The 14,761-nt window shown below is 55.1% G+C and overlaps 1 protein-coding gene across 1 annotated transcript in view; it reads right to left on the minus strand.

Annotated features, from left to right (window-relative positions):
- Positions 1–1,065: 1,065 nt before the first annotated feature.
- Positions 1,066–14,761, minus strand: part of cfap61 (cilia and flagella associated protein 61) — a gene marked incomplete at both ends in the record, with an annotated part of 42,504 nt that continues 28,808 nt past the window's right edge. Inside the window, 7 exons of the mRNA XM_079572070.1 lie at positions 1,066–1,194; positions 1,832–1,931; positions 7,387–7,598; positions 9,506–9,582; positions 9,683–9,788; positions 9,848–10,054; positions 14,393–14,670. Coding sequence (XP_079428196.1) covers positions 1,066–1,194; positions 1,832–1,931; positions 7,387–7,598; positions 9,506–9,582; positions 9,683–9,788; positions 9,848–10,054; positions 14,393–14,670 — 1,109 coding nt within the window. The remainder of the gene's footprint in view (positions 1,195–1,831; positions 1,932–7,386; positions 7,599–9,505; positions 9,583–9,682; positions 9,789–9,847; positions 10,055–14,392; positions 14,671–14,761) is intronic.

Genomic DNA, 14,761 nt, shown 5'->3' on the forward strand with positions numbered 1-14,761 from the left:
ACATCTGCGTTTGGAGGACGAGCTCAGGGAACGATCCAGAATCACAGTGTGGAATCATCTACAACATGGAGCTCATGTCCAGGGAAAAAACAGGAAAAAAACAAGAAACAAGAAGAAACAACAGGAAACAACAAGAAACAACTGGGAAAAATGGTCCCAAAAAAGGTTCATGTTTTGGGAAAAATTTAGAAAAAAAATTGGGGAGAAAATGTGGGAAACAAAAAGAGAAAAATGTCTGTTCAGGACAATTATTTACATTATTTTGCAAAAATATGGCTTCATCATCTGGTGTTTATGGTGGTTTTACCCTCAGATCTGTCCCGGTGTGGTGGTTTTACCCTCAGATCTGACCCGGTGTGGAGGTTTTACCCTCAGATCTGACCCACTGTGGAGGTTTTACCCTCAGATCTGTCCCGGTGTGGTGGTTTTACCCTCAGATCTGCCCCTGTGTGGAGGTTTTACCCTCAGATCTGCCCCTGTGTGGAGGTTTTACCCTCAGATCTGCCCCTGTGTGGTGGTTTTACCCTCAGATCTGCCCCTGTGTGGTGGTTTTACCCTCAGATCTGCCCCTGTGTGGAGGTTTTACCCTCAGATCTGCCCCTGTGTGGTGGTTTTACCCTCAGATCTGCCCCTGTGTGGTGGTTTTACCCTCAGATCTGCCCCTGTGTGGAGGTTTTACCCTCAGATCTGCCCCGGTGTGGAGGTTTTACCCTCAGATCTGCCCTCGGTGTGGTGGTTTTACCCTCAGATCTGCCCTCGGTGTGGTGGTTTTACCCTCAGATCTGACCCGGTGTGGTGGTTTTACTCCCAGTGTGGTGGTTTTACCCTCAGATCTGACCCGGTGTGGTGGTTTTACCCTCAGATCTGACCCGGTGTGGTGGTTTTACCCTCGGTGTGGTGGTTTTACCCTCAGATCTGCCCTCGGTGTGGTGGTTTTACCCTCAGATCTGCCCCGGTGTGGTGGTTTTACCCTCAGATCTGCCCCGGTGTGGTGGTTTTACCCTCAGATCTGCCCCGGTGTGGTGGTTTTACCCTCAGATCTGCCCCGGCGTGGTGGTTTTACCCTCAGATCTGCCCCGGCGTGGCGAACATGGGCAGCAGGTTGCTGTTGTAGCGCAGGTATTTGATGGCGCTGCTCCTCACAGCGGCTCTGCTCTCGGGGTCCAGGCGGTCGGGGGACGTCTCCTCCTCCCCCCCCTCTGCTCCCTCCTCCTCCTCCTCCTCCTCCTCCTCCTCCTCCTCCCCCCCCCTCTGCTCCCTCCCCCTCCTCCTCCTCCTCCTCCTCCGCTCTCGCCGCCTAAACACACACATACACATACATGAGTTACTGAAGTTTAAGGATTTTCAAAAGGACAATTTTAAAATAGAACAAAAAATCTCAATCATTACAGTCAAAAACTTGGCCACTTTACATACAGAAAGTTACATAATGCTCCTTTAATGTACATGTTCTCTATCATTTAAAGTATTAGGGAAAAAAGGATGTGTATTATCTTGTAAATTATAAACTTTATTTATTCTATAATGTCACAATCTTCCTCTTAAATATAGTTCACGGGTTTCGCTGTTATGAGTCGCACCACATGACAAAGACCCGTGTTGTAAGACTGACGTGTAAATATCTACTTCATGCCTGATTCATTGAGCTTTGAAACCGCTTTTAAACATGTGACTCGTGGTCCTCAGCGTCTCTGTCCTGTATTTCTGTCATAAATGTCGGCATATGTATGACTTTAGCTGCTGTGTGGCCTAACACTGGACATAAAGATAAACCCTCAGGTGAGTCTGGTGGTGGGTGGTACTCGGTGAAGCGTGGGGGGGGGGGTGGTACCGTGGCGGTGGCAGAGTGGTTAGCCAGGGCCCGCAGCTCCTGTTGGAAGTCGGAGAATCGGTCGTGGAAAATGGCCAGACACCAGCTCTGCCTGAAGAAGCTGGACAAAGGGCAGACGACAGGATGAGCCGGGGGCGGGGCGCTGCTATTGTGGAGCAGTGACCCTTTAAAGCAGACACACGCCTTTTGTTTTAGCCCCGATGCCCTCCCACCCTCCTCCCTCACAGCTGCTCCTTCACAGGCCTGTGTGTCCCTGGACTGGAGGAGGGCAGAGCAGACAGAACATATAGAAATCCATAGTAGAGGTCAGCCAATATATCAGCCGGTCGATGCATCGCAGCCTGGCCTCCAGAGTGAACCCCCCCTGTATATTTACACGGGGACATCAGTCTGGGCGGGCGCTCGCTCTTGCAGCTGCTGTTCAACTCAAACAGATCCGTGCATCAGAATTGTTTATTTGCATCACGTGATGCTCACGAGCAGTGTTGCTCTGGGACCCTGAAGTCCCTCAATAACAATCTACATGGAAGTATATGGAGATATGATTGGATCACCGGGTCTGTCTCACCTGTAGAAGTCGGGTCTGACTCACCTGTAGAAGTCGGGTCTGACTCACCTGTAGAAGTCGGGTCTGACTCACCTGTAGAAGTCGGGTCTGTCTCACCTGTAGAAGTCGGTCTCTGACTCACCTGTAGAAGTCGGGTGTCGGTCTCTGTCTCACCTGTAGAAGTCGGGCGTCGGTCTCTGACTCACCTGTAGAAGTCGGGTCTGTCTCACCTGTAGAAGTCGGGTCTGACTCACCTGTAGAAGTCGGGTGTCGGTCTCTGACTCACCTGTAGAAGTCGGGTCTGTCTCACCTGTAGAAGTCGGGTCTGACTCACCTGTAGAAGTCAGGTCTGTCTCACCTGTAGAAGTCGGTCTCTGACTCACCTGTAGAAGTCGGGTGTCGGTCTCTGACTCACCTGTAGAAGTCGGGTCTGTCTCACCTGTAGAAGTCGGGCGTCGGTCTCTGACTCACCTGTAGAAGTCGGGTCTGTCTCACCTGTAGAAGTCGGGTCTGACTCACCTGTAGAAGTCAGGTCTGTCTCACCTGTAGAAGTCGGGTCTGTCTCACCTGTAGAAGTCAGGTCTGTCTCACCTGTAGAAGTCGGGTCTGTCTCACCTGTAGAAGTCGGGTCTGTCTCACCTGTAGAAGTCAGGTCTGTCTCACCTGTAGAAGTCGGGCGTCGGTCTCTGACTCACCTGTAGAAGTCGGGTCTGTCTCACCTGTAGAAGTCGGGCGTCGGTCTCTGACTCACCTGTAGAAGTCAGGTCTGTCTCACCTGTAGAAGTCGGGTCTGTCTCACCTGTAGAAGTCGGGTCTGTCTCACCTGTAGAAGTCGGGTCTGACTCACCTGTAGAAGTCGGGTCTGTCTCACCTGTAGAAGTCGGGCGTCGGTCTCACCTGTAGAAGTCGGGTCTGTCTCACCTGTAGAAGTCGGGTCTGTCTCACCTGTAGAAGTCGGGTCTGTCTCACCTGTAGAAGTCGGGTCTGTCTCACCTGTAGAAGTCGGGTCTGTCTCACCTGTAGAAGTCGGGCGTCGGTCTCACCTGTAGAAGTCGGGTCTGTCTCACCTGTAGAAGTCGGGTCTGTCTCACCTGTAGAAGTCGGGTCTGTCTCACCTGTAGAAGTCGGGTCTGTCTCACCTGTAGAAGTCGGTCTCTGTCTCACCTGTAGAAGTCGGGCGTCGGTCTCTGACTCACCTGTAGAAGTCGGGTCTGTCTCACCTGTAGAAGTCGGGCGTCGGTCTCTGACTCACCTGTAGAAGTCGGGTCTGTCTCACCTGTAGAAGTCGGGTCTGTCTCACCTGTAGAAGTCGGGTCTGTCTCACCTGTAGAAGTCGGGTCTGTCTCACCTGTAGAAGTCGGGTCTGTCTCACCTGTAGAAGTCGGGTCTGTCTCACCTGTAGAAGTCGGGTCTGTCTCACCTGTAGAAGTCGGGTCTGACTCACCTGTAGAAGTCGGGTCTGACTCACCTGTAGAAGTCGGGTCTGACTCACCTGTAGAAGTCGGGTCTGTCTCACCTGTAGAAGTCGGGCGTCGGTCTCTGACTCACCTGTAGAAGTCGGGTCTGTCTCACCTGTAGAAGTCGGGTCTGACTCACCTGTAGAAGTCGGGTGTCGGTCTCTGACTCACCTGTAGAAGTCGGGTCTGTCTCACCTGTAGAAGTCGGGTGTCGGTCTCTGTCTCACCTGTAGAAGTCGGGCGTCGGTCTCTGACTCACCTGTAGAAGTCGGGTCTGTCTCACCTGTAGAAGTCGGGTCTGACTCACCTGTAGAAGTCGGGTGTCGGTCTCTGTCTCACCTGTAGAAGTCGGGCGTCGGTCTCTGACTCACCTGTAGAAGTCGGGTCTGTCTCACCTGTAGAAGTCGGGTCTGACTCACCTGTAGAAGTCGGGTGTCGGTCTCTGACTCACCTGTAGAAGTCGGGTCTGTCTCACCTGTAGAAGTCGGGTCTGACTCACCTGTAGAAGTCAGGTCTGTCTCACCTGTAGAAGTCGGTCTCTGACTCACCTGTAGAAGTCGGGTGTCGGTCTCTGACTCACCTGTAGAAGTCGGGTCTGTCTCACCTGTAGAAGTCGGGTCTGACTCACCTGTAGAAGTCGGGCGTCGGTCTCTGACTCACCTGTAGAAGTCGGGTCTGTCTCACCTGTAGAAGTCGGGTCTGACTCACCTGTAGAAGTCAGGTCTGTCTCACCTGTAGAAGTCGGGTCTGTCTCACCTGTAGAAGTCAGGTCTGTCTCACCTGTAGAAGTCAGGTCTGTCTCACCTGTAGAAGTCGGGTCTGTCTCACCTGTAGAAGTCGGGTCTGTCTCACCTGTAGAAGTCAGGTCTGTCTCACCTGTAGAAGTCGGGCGTCGGTCTCTGACTCACCTGTAGAAGTCGGGTCTGTCTCACCTGTAGAAGTCGGGCGTCGGTCTCTGACTCACCTGTAGAAGTCGGGTCTGTCTCACCTGTAGAAGTCGGGCGTCGGTCTCACCTGTAGAAGTCGGGTCTGTCTCACCTGTAGAAGTCGGGTCTGTCTCACCTGTAGAAGTCGGGTCTGTCTCACCTGTAGAAGTCGGGTCTGTCTCACCTGTAGAAGTCGGGTCTGTCTCACCTGTAGAAGTCGGGCGTCGGTCTCACCTGTAGAAGTCGGGTCTGTCTCACCTGTAGAAGTCGGGTCTGTCTCACCTGTAGAAGTCGGGTCTGTCTCACCTGTAGAAGTCGGGTCTGTCTCACCTGTAGAAGTCGGTCTCTGTCTCACCTGTAGAAGTCGGGCGTCGGTCTCTGACTCACCTGTAGAAGTCGGGTCTGTCTCACCTGTAGAAGTCGGGTCTGTCTCACCTGTAGAAGTCGGGTCTGTCTCACCTGTAGAAGTCGGGTCTGTCTCACCTGTAGAAGTCGGGTCTGTCTCACCTGTAGAAGTCGGGTCTGTCTCACCTGTAGAAGTCGGGTCTGTCTCACCTGTAGAAGTCGGGTCTGTCTCACCTGTAGAAGTCGGTCTCTGACTCACCTGTGGAAGTCGGGTCTGACTCACCTGTAGAAGTCGGGCGTCGGTCTCTGACTCACCTGTAGAAGTCGGGTCTGACTCACCTGTAGAAGTCGGGTCTGTCTCACCTGTAGAAGTCGGGCGTCGGTCTCTGACTCACCTGTGGAAGTCGGGTCTGTCTCACCTGTAGAAGTCGGGCGTCGGTCTCTGACTCACCTGTAGAAGTCGGGTCTGACTCACCTGTAGAAGTCGGGTCTGTCTCACCTGTAGAAGTCGGGTCTGACTCACCTGTAGAAGTCGGGTCTGTCTCACCTGTAGAAGTCGGGTCTGACTCACCTGTAGAAGTCGGGTCTGTCTCACCTGTAGAAGTCGGGTCTGACTCACCTGTAGAAGTCAGGTCTGTCTCACCTGTAGAAGTCGGGCGTCGGTCTCTGTCTCACCTGTAGAAGTCAGGTCTGTCTCACCTGTAGAAGTCGGGTCTGACTCACCTGTAGAAGTCGGGTCTGTCTCACCTGTAGAAGTCGGGTCTGTCTCACCTGTAGAAGTCGGGTCTGACTCACCTGTAGAAGTCGGGTCTGTCTCACCTGTAGAAGTCGGGTCTGACTCACCTGTAGAAGTCGGGTCTGTCTCACCTGTAGAAGTCGGGTCTGACTCACCTGTAGAAGTCAGGTCTGTCTCACCTGTAGAAGTCGGGCGTCGGTCTCTGTCTCACCTGTAGAAGTCAGGTCTGTCTCACCTGTAGAAGTCGGGTCTGACTCACCTGTAGAAGTCGGGTCTGTCTCACCTGTAGAAGTCGGGTCTGACTCACCTGTAGAAGTCGGGTCTGTCTCACCTGTAGAAGTCGGGTCTGTCTCACCTGTAGAAGTCGGGTCTGTCTCACCTGTAGAAGTCGGGTCTGTCTCACCTGTAGAAGTCGGGTCTGACTCACCTGTAGAAGTCAGGTCTGTCTCACCTGTAGAAGTCAGGTCTGTCTCACCTGTAGAAGTCAGGTCTGTCTCACCTGTAGAAGTCGGGTCTGTCTCACCTGTAGAAGTCGGGTCTGTCTCACCTGTAGAAGTCGGGTCTGTCTCACCTGTAGAAGTCGGGTCTGACTCACCTGTAGAAGTCGGGCGTCGGTCTCACCTGTAGAAGTCGGGTCTGTCTCACCTGTAGAAGTCGGGTCTGTCTCACCTGTAGAAGTCGGGCGTCGGTCTCACCTGTAGAAGTCGGGTCTGTCTCACCTGTAGAAGTCGGGTCTGTCTCACCTGTAGAAGTCGGGTCTGTCTCACCTGTAGAAGTCGGGTCTGTCTCACCTGTAGAAGTCGGGTCTGTCTCACCTGTAGAAGTCGGGTCTGTCTCACCTGTAGAAGTCGGGTCTGACTCACCTGTAGAAGTCGGGTCTGTCTCACCTGTAGAAGTCGGGTCTGTCTCACCTGTAGAAGTCGGGTCTGTCTCACCTGTAGAAGTCGGGTCTGTCTCACCTGTAGAAGTCGGGTCTGTCTCACCTGTAGAAGTCAGGTCTGACTCACCTGTAGAAGTCGGGTCTGTCTCACCTGTAGAAGTCGGGTCTGACTCACCTGTAGAAGTCGGGTCTGACTCACCTGTAGAAGTCGGGTCTGTCTCACCTGTAGAAGTCGGGTCTGTCTCACCTGTAGAAGTCAGGTCTGACTCACCTGTAGAAGTCGGGTCTGTCTCACCTGTAGAAGTCGGGTCTGACTCACCTGTAGAAGTCGGGTCTGTCTCACCTGTAGAAGTCGGGTCTGTCTCACCTGTAGAAGTCGGGTCTGTCTCACCTGTAGAAGTCAGTCTCTGTCTCACCTGTAGAAGTCGGGTCTGTCTCACCTGTAGAAGTCGGGTCTGTCTCACCTGTAGAAGTCGGGTCTGACTCACCTGTAGAAGTCGGGTCTGTCTCACCTGTAGAAGTCGGGTCTGACTCACCTGTAGAAGTCGGGTCTGTCTCACCTGTAGAAGTCGGGCGTCGGTCTCTGACTCACCTGTAGAAGTCGGGTCTGACTCACCTGTAGAAGTCAGGTCTGTCTCACCTGTAGAAGTCGGGTCTGTCTCACCTGTAGAAGTCGGGCACGTGTCCGAGGCTGAAGTGCGTGCTGAGGTTTCCCAGGAGGCTTTGCTGCAGGCCGTACAGGGCGAGGAGGTTGTGCAGGGGGAGGGGCTTGAAGGAGGCGCAGGTGACGGTCTCCACCCGCTCACAGTCGTCCAGCTGAAGGCAGAAGTACGAGCCGCACTCAGGACGTCCCGTCACCAGGGACGAGTCCTTCAGCTGAGACAGAGACGAGTGTGAGACAGAGACGAGCGTGAGACAGAGAATAGTGTGAGACAGAGATGAGTGTGAGACAGAGACGAGCGTGAGAAAGAGACGAGTGTGAGACAGAGACGAGTGTGAGAAAGAGACGAGCGTGAGACAGAGACGAGTGTGAGACAGAGACGAGAGTGAGACAGAGACGAGCGTGAGACAGAGACGAGCGTGAGACAGAGACGAGCGTGAGACAGAGACGAGCGTGAGACAGAGACGAGTGTGAGACAGACGAGTGTGAGACAGACGAGTGTGAGACAGAGACGAGCGTGAGACAGAGACGAGTGTGAGACAGAGACGAGTGTGAGACAGAGACGAGAGTGAGACAGAGACGAGAGTGAGACAGAGACGAGCGTGAGACAGAGACGAGTGTGAGACAGAGACGAGCGTGAGACAGAGACGAGTGTGAGACAGAGACGAGTGTGAGACAGAGACGAGAGTGAGACAGAGACGAGAGTGAGACAGAGACGAGCGTGAGACAGAGACGAACGTGAGACAGAGACGAGCGTGAGACAGAGACGAGCGTGAGACAGAGACGAGCGTGAGACAGAGACGAGCGTGAGACAGAGACGAGCGTGAGACAGAGACGAGCGTGAGACAGAGACGAACGTGAGACAGAGACGAGCGTGAGACAGAGACGAGCGTGAGACAGAGACGAGCGTGAGACAGAGACGAGCGTGAGACAGAGACGAGCGTGAGACAGAGACGAGCGTGAGACAGAGACGAGTGTGAGACAGACGAGTGTGAGACAGACGAGTGTGAGACAGAGACGAGCGTGAGACAGAGACGAGTGTGAGACAGAGACGAGTGTGAGACAGAGACGAGTGTGAGACAGAGACGAGAGTGAGACAGAGACGAGCGTGAGACAGAGACGAGTGTGAGACAGAGACGAGCGTGAGACAGAGACGAGCGTGAGACAGAGACGAGCGTGAGACAGAGACGAGCGTGAGACAGAGACGAGCGTGAGACAGAGACGAGTGTGAGACAGACGAGTGTGAGACAGACGAGTGTGAGACAGAGACGAGCGTGAGACAGAGACGAGTGTGAGACAGAGACGAGTGTGAGACAGAGACGAGTGTGAGACAGAGACGAGAGTGAGACAGAGACGAGCGTGAGACAGAGACGAGTGTGAGACAGAGACGAGCGTGAGACAGAGACGAGCGTGAGACAGAGACGAGCGTGAGACAGAGACGAGCGTGAGACAGAGACGAGCGTGAGACAGAGACGAGCGTGAGACAGAGACGAACGTGAGACAGAGACGAGCGTGAGACAGAGACGAGCGTGAGACAGAGACGAGCGTGAGACAGAGACGAGCGTGAGACAGAGACGAGCGTGAGACAGAGACGAGCGTGAGACAGAGACGAGTGTGAGACAGAGACGAGAGTGAGAGAGACGAGAGTGAGACAGAGACGAGCGTGAGACAGAGACGAGCGTGAGACAGAGACGAGCGTGAGACAGAGACGAGCGTGAGACAGAGACGAGTGTGAGACAGAGACGAGCGTGAGACAGAGACGAGCGTGAGACAGAGACGAGCGTGAGACAGAGACGAGCGTGAGACAGAGACGAGCGTGAGACAGAGACGAGCGTGAGACAGAGACGAGCGTGAGACAGAGACGAGCGTGAGACAGAGACGAGTGTGAGACAGAGACGAGCGTGAGACAGAGAAGAGTGTGAGACAGAGACGAGTGTGAGACAGACAGAGACGAGTGTGAGACAGAGAAGAGTGTGAGCTCAGGACCTTTTTATCATGTCGCATATTTGACACAGTTTTGGTGCATGTTTGTCGCTTTTTTGTTGTGTTTTGTTGCTCTTTTGTCACTTTTTGTCATGATTGATGCACATGGAGGAAAGACCATCAGGAGAATGTGACTCACGTAGGGGACGGTGGAGAACTTGGACGGAGTGGGTTTGGTCACATGGAGGAAGTGCAGACCTCCAGGCAGGATCCCCCCTGAAACAGATCACCCTTTAAACCCGGAGAGCTCCGAGACAGAGGAAAGGTGTGAAGAGCATTTCAGGGACAGAAGTTCAGGGACAGGAGAGTGCTGGACCTGTGACTTTGGGCCTCCTGTAGACCGGCACCAGCTCGCTGTGGGCTCTGGGCTCCGCCGTGGGGTCGAACAGGAGCAGGACCTGACGAGCCAAGTCCTGCCCGACCTGCGGACACAGACACGGTCAGACTCTCCCCGAGGGCCCCCCCGTCTGCAGAGCCTCACCTCTCTGGAGCAGAACCTCTGGTGGCTCCATTCGTCCGTGTGGTACCTCCGGGAGAACCTGGTGAGGGGCCCGGCCGCCAGGATCCAGGGGTCAGACGTGTGGAAGCAGCGGTCCACCACCAGCCGCCAGTCCAGCACCAGGAAGGAGCTCAGCACGGCCCGCAGGAGGCTGGGGTCGATCCGCGGAGAGCACAGGCTCAGCAGGCCCTGAGGACGGAGAGGTACTCCTGTTACTCAGCAGGCCCTGAGGAGAGCACGGAGAGGTACTCCTGTTACTCAGCAGGCCCTGAGGAGAGCACGGAGAGGTACTCCTGTTACTCAGCAGGCCCTGAGGAGAGCACGGAGAGGTACTCCTGTTACTCAGCAGGCCCTGAGGACGGAGAGGTACTCCTGTTACTCAGCAGGCCCTGAGGAGAGCACGGAGAGGTACTCCTGTTACTCAGCAGGCCCTGAGTAGAGCACAGAGAGGTACTCCTGTCAGCTTTATTATGCAAAATGGACTTTTTCAAGCTTTCCATCCTGTTATTCTGTCACTCCCTCATTAAAAAAATGCCTGAAGTGTTGCCTTGGCACATTCACGTATTTCTGAGTAATCTGTAAAAACTCTGATGGCGGCCATTTTAGGGATAGGTTTGCCTGAGTCCTCCTAGGAACGCCCCCACCTCCTGGAGACGCCTCCGAGCTTTCGTCACCAGCCGAGTAACCAACCACTGCTCCTCAGCAGAACCCCCTCCCCACTGATGCCACAGACAGCGTGTGGAGGGGGCGTGTCTAAAGGCTCAGAGGTTCTTAAAGAGACAGACGCCTATTTCAAGACATTCACTACAGCCATTTTGAGAGAGACATTTTATACAAGGCAGTTATTCTAATTTACTGCATTTACAGACCAACAGAAGGTTTGTCATCATTGTAGTGTGATATAGACTGGTGCTATGGGACTGGAAAAAGCAGAACACCCCCTCTTTAACATGGTTTAACTACAGGAGAAGAGAAAAAGTACTGTGTGACTGAAGGACTTACATCAGAAAGTCTAATCTAATGCTTTTAATGTCAGTTTAAGGCTCTGATACAATATTCTCAAGGTCACAAAAACAAAATGTCTGATTATTAAACAGTCGTGTAGTCTCACCGTGCAGTAGGCGTGTTTGGCGTCTCACCGTGCAGTAGACGTGTTTGGCGTCTCACCGTGCAGTAGGCGTGTTTGGCGTCTCACCGTGCAGTAGACGTGTTTGGCGTCTCACCGTGCAGAAGGCGTGTTTGGCGTCTCACCGTGCAGTAGACGTGTTTGGTGTCTCACCGTGCAGTAGACGTGTTTGGCGTCTCACCGTGCAGTAGGCGTGTTTAGAGTCTCACCGTGCAGTAGGCGTGTTTAGAGTCTCACCGTGCAGTAGACGTGTTTGGCGTCTCACCGTGCAGTAGACGTGTTTGGCGTCTCACCGTGCAGTAGACGTGTTTGGCGTCTCACCGTGCAGTAGACGTGTTTGGCGTCTCACCGTGCAGTAGGCGTGTTTGCCGTCTCACCGTGCAGTAGGCGTGTTTAGAGTCTCACCGTGCGGTAGGCGTGTTTGGCGTCTCACCGTGCAGTAGGCGTGTTTGGCGTCTCACCGTGCAGTAGGCGTGTTTGGCGTCTCACCGTGCAGTAGACGTGTTTGGCGTCTCACCGTGCAGTAGACGTGTTTGGCGTCTCACCGTGCAGTAGGCGTGTTTGGCGTCTCACCGTGCAGTAGACGTGTTTGGCGTCTCACCGTGCAGTAGGCGTGTTTGCCGTCTCACCGTGCAGTAGGCGTGTTTGGCGTCTCACCGTGCAGTAGGCGTGTTTGGCGTCTCACCGTGCAGTAGGCGTGTTTGGCGTCTCACCGTGCTGTAGGCGTGTTTAGCGTCTCACCGTGCAGTAGGCGTGTTTGGCGTCTCACCGTGCAGTAGGCGTGTTTAGAGTCTCACCGTGCGGTAGGCGTGTTTGGCGTCTCACCGTGCAGTAGACGTGTTTGGCGTCTCACCGTGCAGTAGACGTGTTTGGCGTCTCACCGTGCAGTAGGCGTGTTTGGCGTCTCACCGTGCAGTAGACGTGTTTGGCGTCTCACCGTGCTGTAGGCGTGTTTAGCGTCTCACCGTGCAGTAGGCGTGTTTGGCGTCTCACCGTGCAGTAGGCGTGTTTAGAGTCTCACCGTGCGGTAGGCGTGTTTGGCGTCTCACCGTGCAGTAGACGTGTTTGGCGTCTCACCGTGCAGTAGACGTGTTTGGCGTCTCACCGTGCAGTAGGCGTGTTTAGAGTCTCACCGTGCAGTAGGCGTGTTTGGCGTCTCACCGTGCAGTAGACGTGTTTGGCGTCTCACCGTGCAGTAGACGTGTTTGGCGTCTCACCGTGCAGTAGACGTGTTTGGCGTCTCACCGTGCAGTAGACGTGTTTGGCGTCTCACCGTGCAGTAGACGTGTTTGGCGTCTCACCGTGCAGTAGACGTGTTTGGCGTCTCACCGTGCATTAGGCGTGTTTGGCGTCTCACCGTGCAGTAGGCGTGTTTGGCGTCTCACCGTGCAGTAGGCGTGTTTGGCGTCTCACCGTGCAGTAGGCGTGTTTGGCGTCTCACCGTGCAGTAGACGTGTTTGGCGTCTCACCGTGCAGTAGACGTGTTTGGCGTCTCACCGTGCAGTAGACGTGTTTGGCGTCTCACCGTGCAGTAGACGTGTTTGGCGTCTCACCGTGCAGTAGACGTGTTTGGCGTCTCACCGTGCAGTAGACGTGTTTGGCGTCTCACCGTGCAGTAGACGTGTTTGGCGTCTCACCGTGCAGTAGACGTGTTTGGCGTCTCACCGTGCAGTAGACGTGTTTGGCGTCTCACCGTGCAGTAGGCGTGTTTGGCGTCTCACCGTGCAGTAGGCGTGTTTGGCGTCTCACCGTGCAGTAGACGTGTTTGGCGTCTCACCGTGCAGTAGACGTGTTTAGAGTCTCACCGTGCAGTAGACGTGTTTGGCGTCTCACCGTGCAGTAGACGTGTTTGGCGTCTCACCGTGCAGTAGACGTGTTTGGCGTCTCACCGTGCAGTAGACGTGTTTGGCGTCTCACCGTGCAGTAGACGTGTTTGGCGTCTCACCGTGCAGTAGACGTGTTTGGCGTCTCACCGTGCAGTAGGCGTGTTTGGCGTCTCACCGTGCAGTAGGCGTGTTTGGCGTCTCACCGTGCAGTAGACGTGTTTGGCGTCTCACCGTGCAGTAGACGTGTTTAGAGTCTCACCGTGCGGTAGGCGTGTTTGGCGTCTCACCGTGCTGTAGGCGTGTTTAGAGTCTCACCGTGCAGTAGACGTGTTTGGCGTCTCACCGTGCAGTAGACGTGTTTGGCGTCTCACCGTGCAGTAGACGTGTTTGGCGTCTCACCGTGCAGTAGACGTGTTTGGCGTCTCACCGTGCAGTAGACGTGTTTGGCGTCTCACCGTGCAGTAGACGTGTTTGGCGTCTCACCGTGCAGTAGACGTGTTTGGCGTCTCACCGTGCAGTAGACGTGTTTGGCGTCTCACCGTGCAGTAGGCGTGTTTGGCGTCTCACCGTGCAGTAGGCGTGTTTGGCGTCTCACCGTGCAGTAGGCGTGTTTGGCGTCTCACCGTGCATTAGGCGTGTTTGGCGTCTCACCGTGCAGTAGGCGTGTTTGCCGTCTCACCGTGCAGTAGGCGTGTTTGGCGTCTCACCGTGCAGTAGGCGTGTTTGGCGTCTCACCGTGCAGTAGGCGTGTTTAGAGTCTCACCGTGCGGTAGGCGTGTTTGGCGTCTCACCGTGCAGTAGGCGTGTTTGGTGTCTCACCGTGCAGTAGACGTGTTTGGCGTCTCACCGTGCAGTAGGCGTGTTTGGCGTCTCACCGTGCAGTAGGCGTGTTTGGCGTCTCACCGTGCAGTAGGCGTGTTTAGAGTCTCACCGTGCGGTAGGCGTGTTTGGCGTCTCACCGTGCAGTAGGCGTGTTTGGTGTCTCACCGTGCAGTAGACGTGTTTGGCGTCTCACCGTGCAGTAGGCGTGTTTGGCGTCTCACCGTGCAGTAGGCGTGTTTGGCGTCTCACCGTGCAGTAGGCGTGTTTGGCGTCTCACCGTGCAGTAGGCGTGTTTAGAGTCTCACCGTGCAGTAGGCGTGTTTGGTGTCTCACCGTGCAGTAGGCGTGTTTGGCGTCTCACCGTGCAGTAGGCGTGTTTGCCGTCTCACCGTGCAGTAGGCGTGTTTGGCGTCTCACCGTGCAGTAGACGTGTTTGGCGTCTCACCGTGCAGTAGGCGTGTTTGGCGTCTCACCGTGCAGTAGGCGTGTTTGCCGTCTCACCGTGCAGTAGGCGTGTTTGGCGTCTCACCGTGCAGTAGGCGTGTTTGGCGTCTCACCGTGCAGTAGGCGTGTTTAGAGTCTCACCGTGCGGTAGGCGTGTTTGGCGTCTCACCGTGCAGTAGGCGTGTTTGGTGTCTCACCGTGCAGTAGACGTGTTTGGCGTCTCACCGTGCAGTAGGCGTGTTTGCCGTCTCACCGTGCAGTAGGCGTGTTTGGCGTCTCACCGTGCAGTAGACGTGTTTGGCGTCTCACCGTGCAGTAGACGTGTTTGGCGTCGCCGCCGCAGCTGAACGTCACGGCTCGGAGCCGCTGCTCCTCCGTCTGCACCTGCAGCCTCTCACAGTCCTTGTAAACCGTGACCTGGAGCTGCTGCAGGCTCTGACTCACGGCTCGCTCGACGGCCGCGTCCGGGATCCAGGCTCCGCCCCCGCCCAGCACCAGGCTGATCCGAGGCCCCGCCACGCCCAGGGAGAGCAGGGCCTGAGCGGAGGTGAAGGCGTCGATGCTGTCGCCGTACACCACCACGTGCTCTGAGGAGAGAGGGCGGAGCTTCAGGACAATCAGAAGTGTTCTTCACCTCAGGATGCTTGACAGGGACATGTGCAGTGGGCGGGGACATGT

The sequence above is a fragment of the Gobius niger genome (genome assembly GCF_951799975.1).
Source record: "Gobius niger genome assembly, chromosome: 15".
NCBI classification, from domain to species: Eukaryota; Metazoa; Chordata; class Actinopteri; order Gobiiformes; family Gobiidae; genus Gobius; species Gobius niger.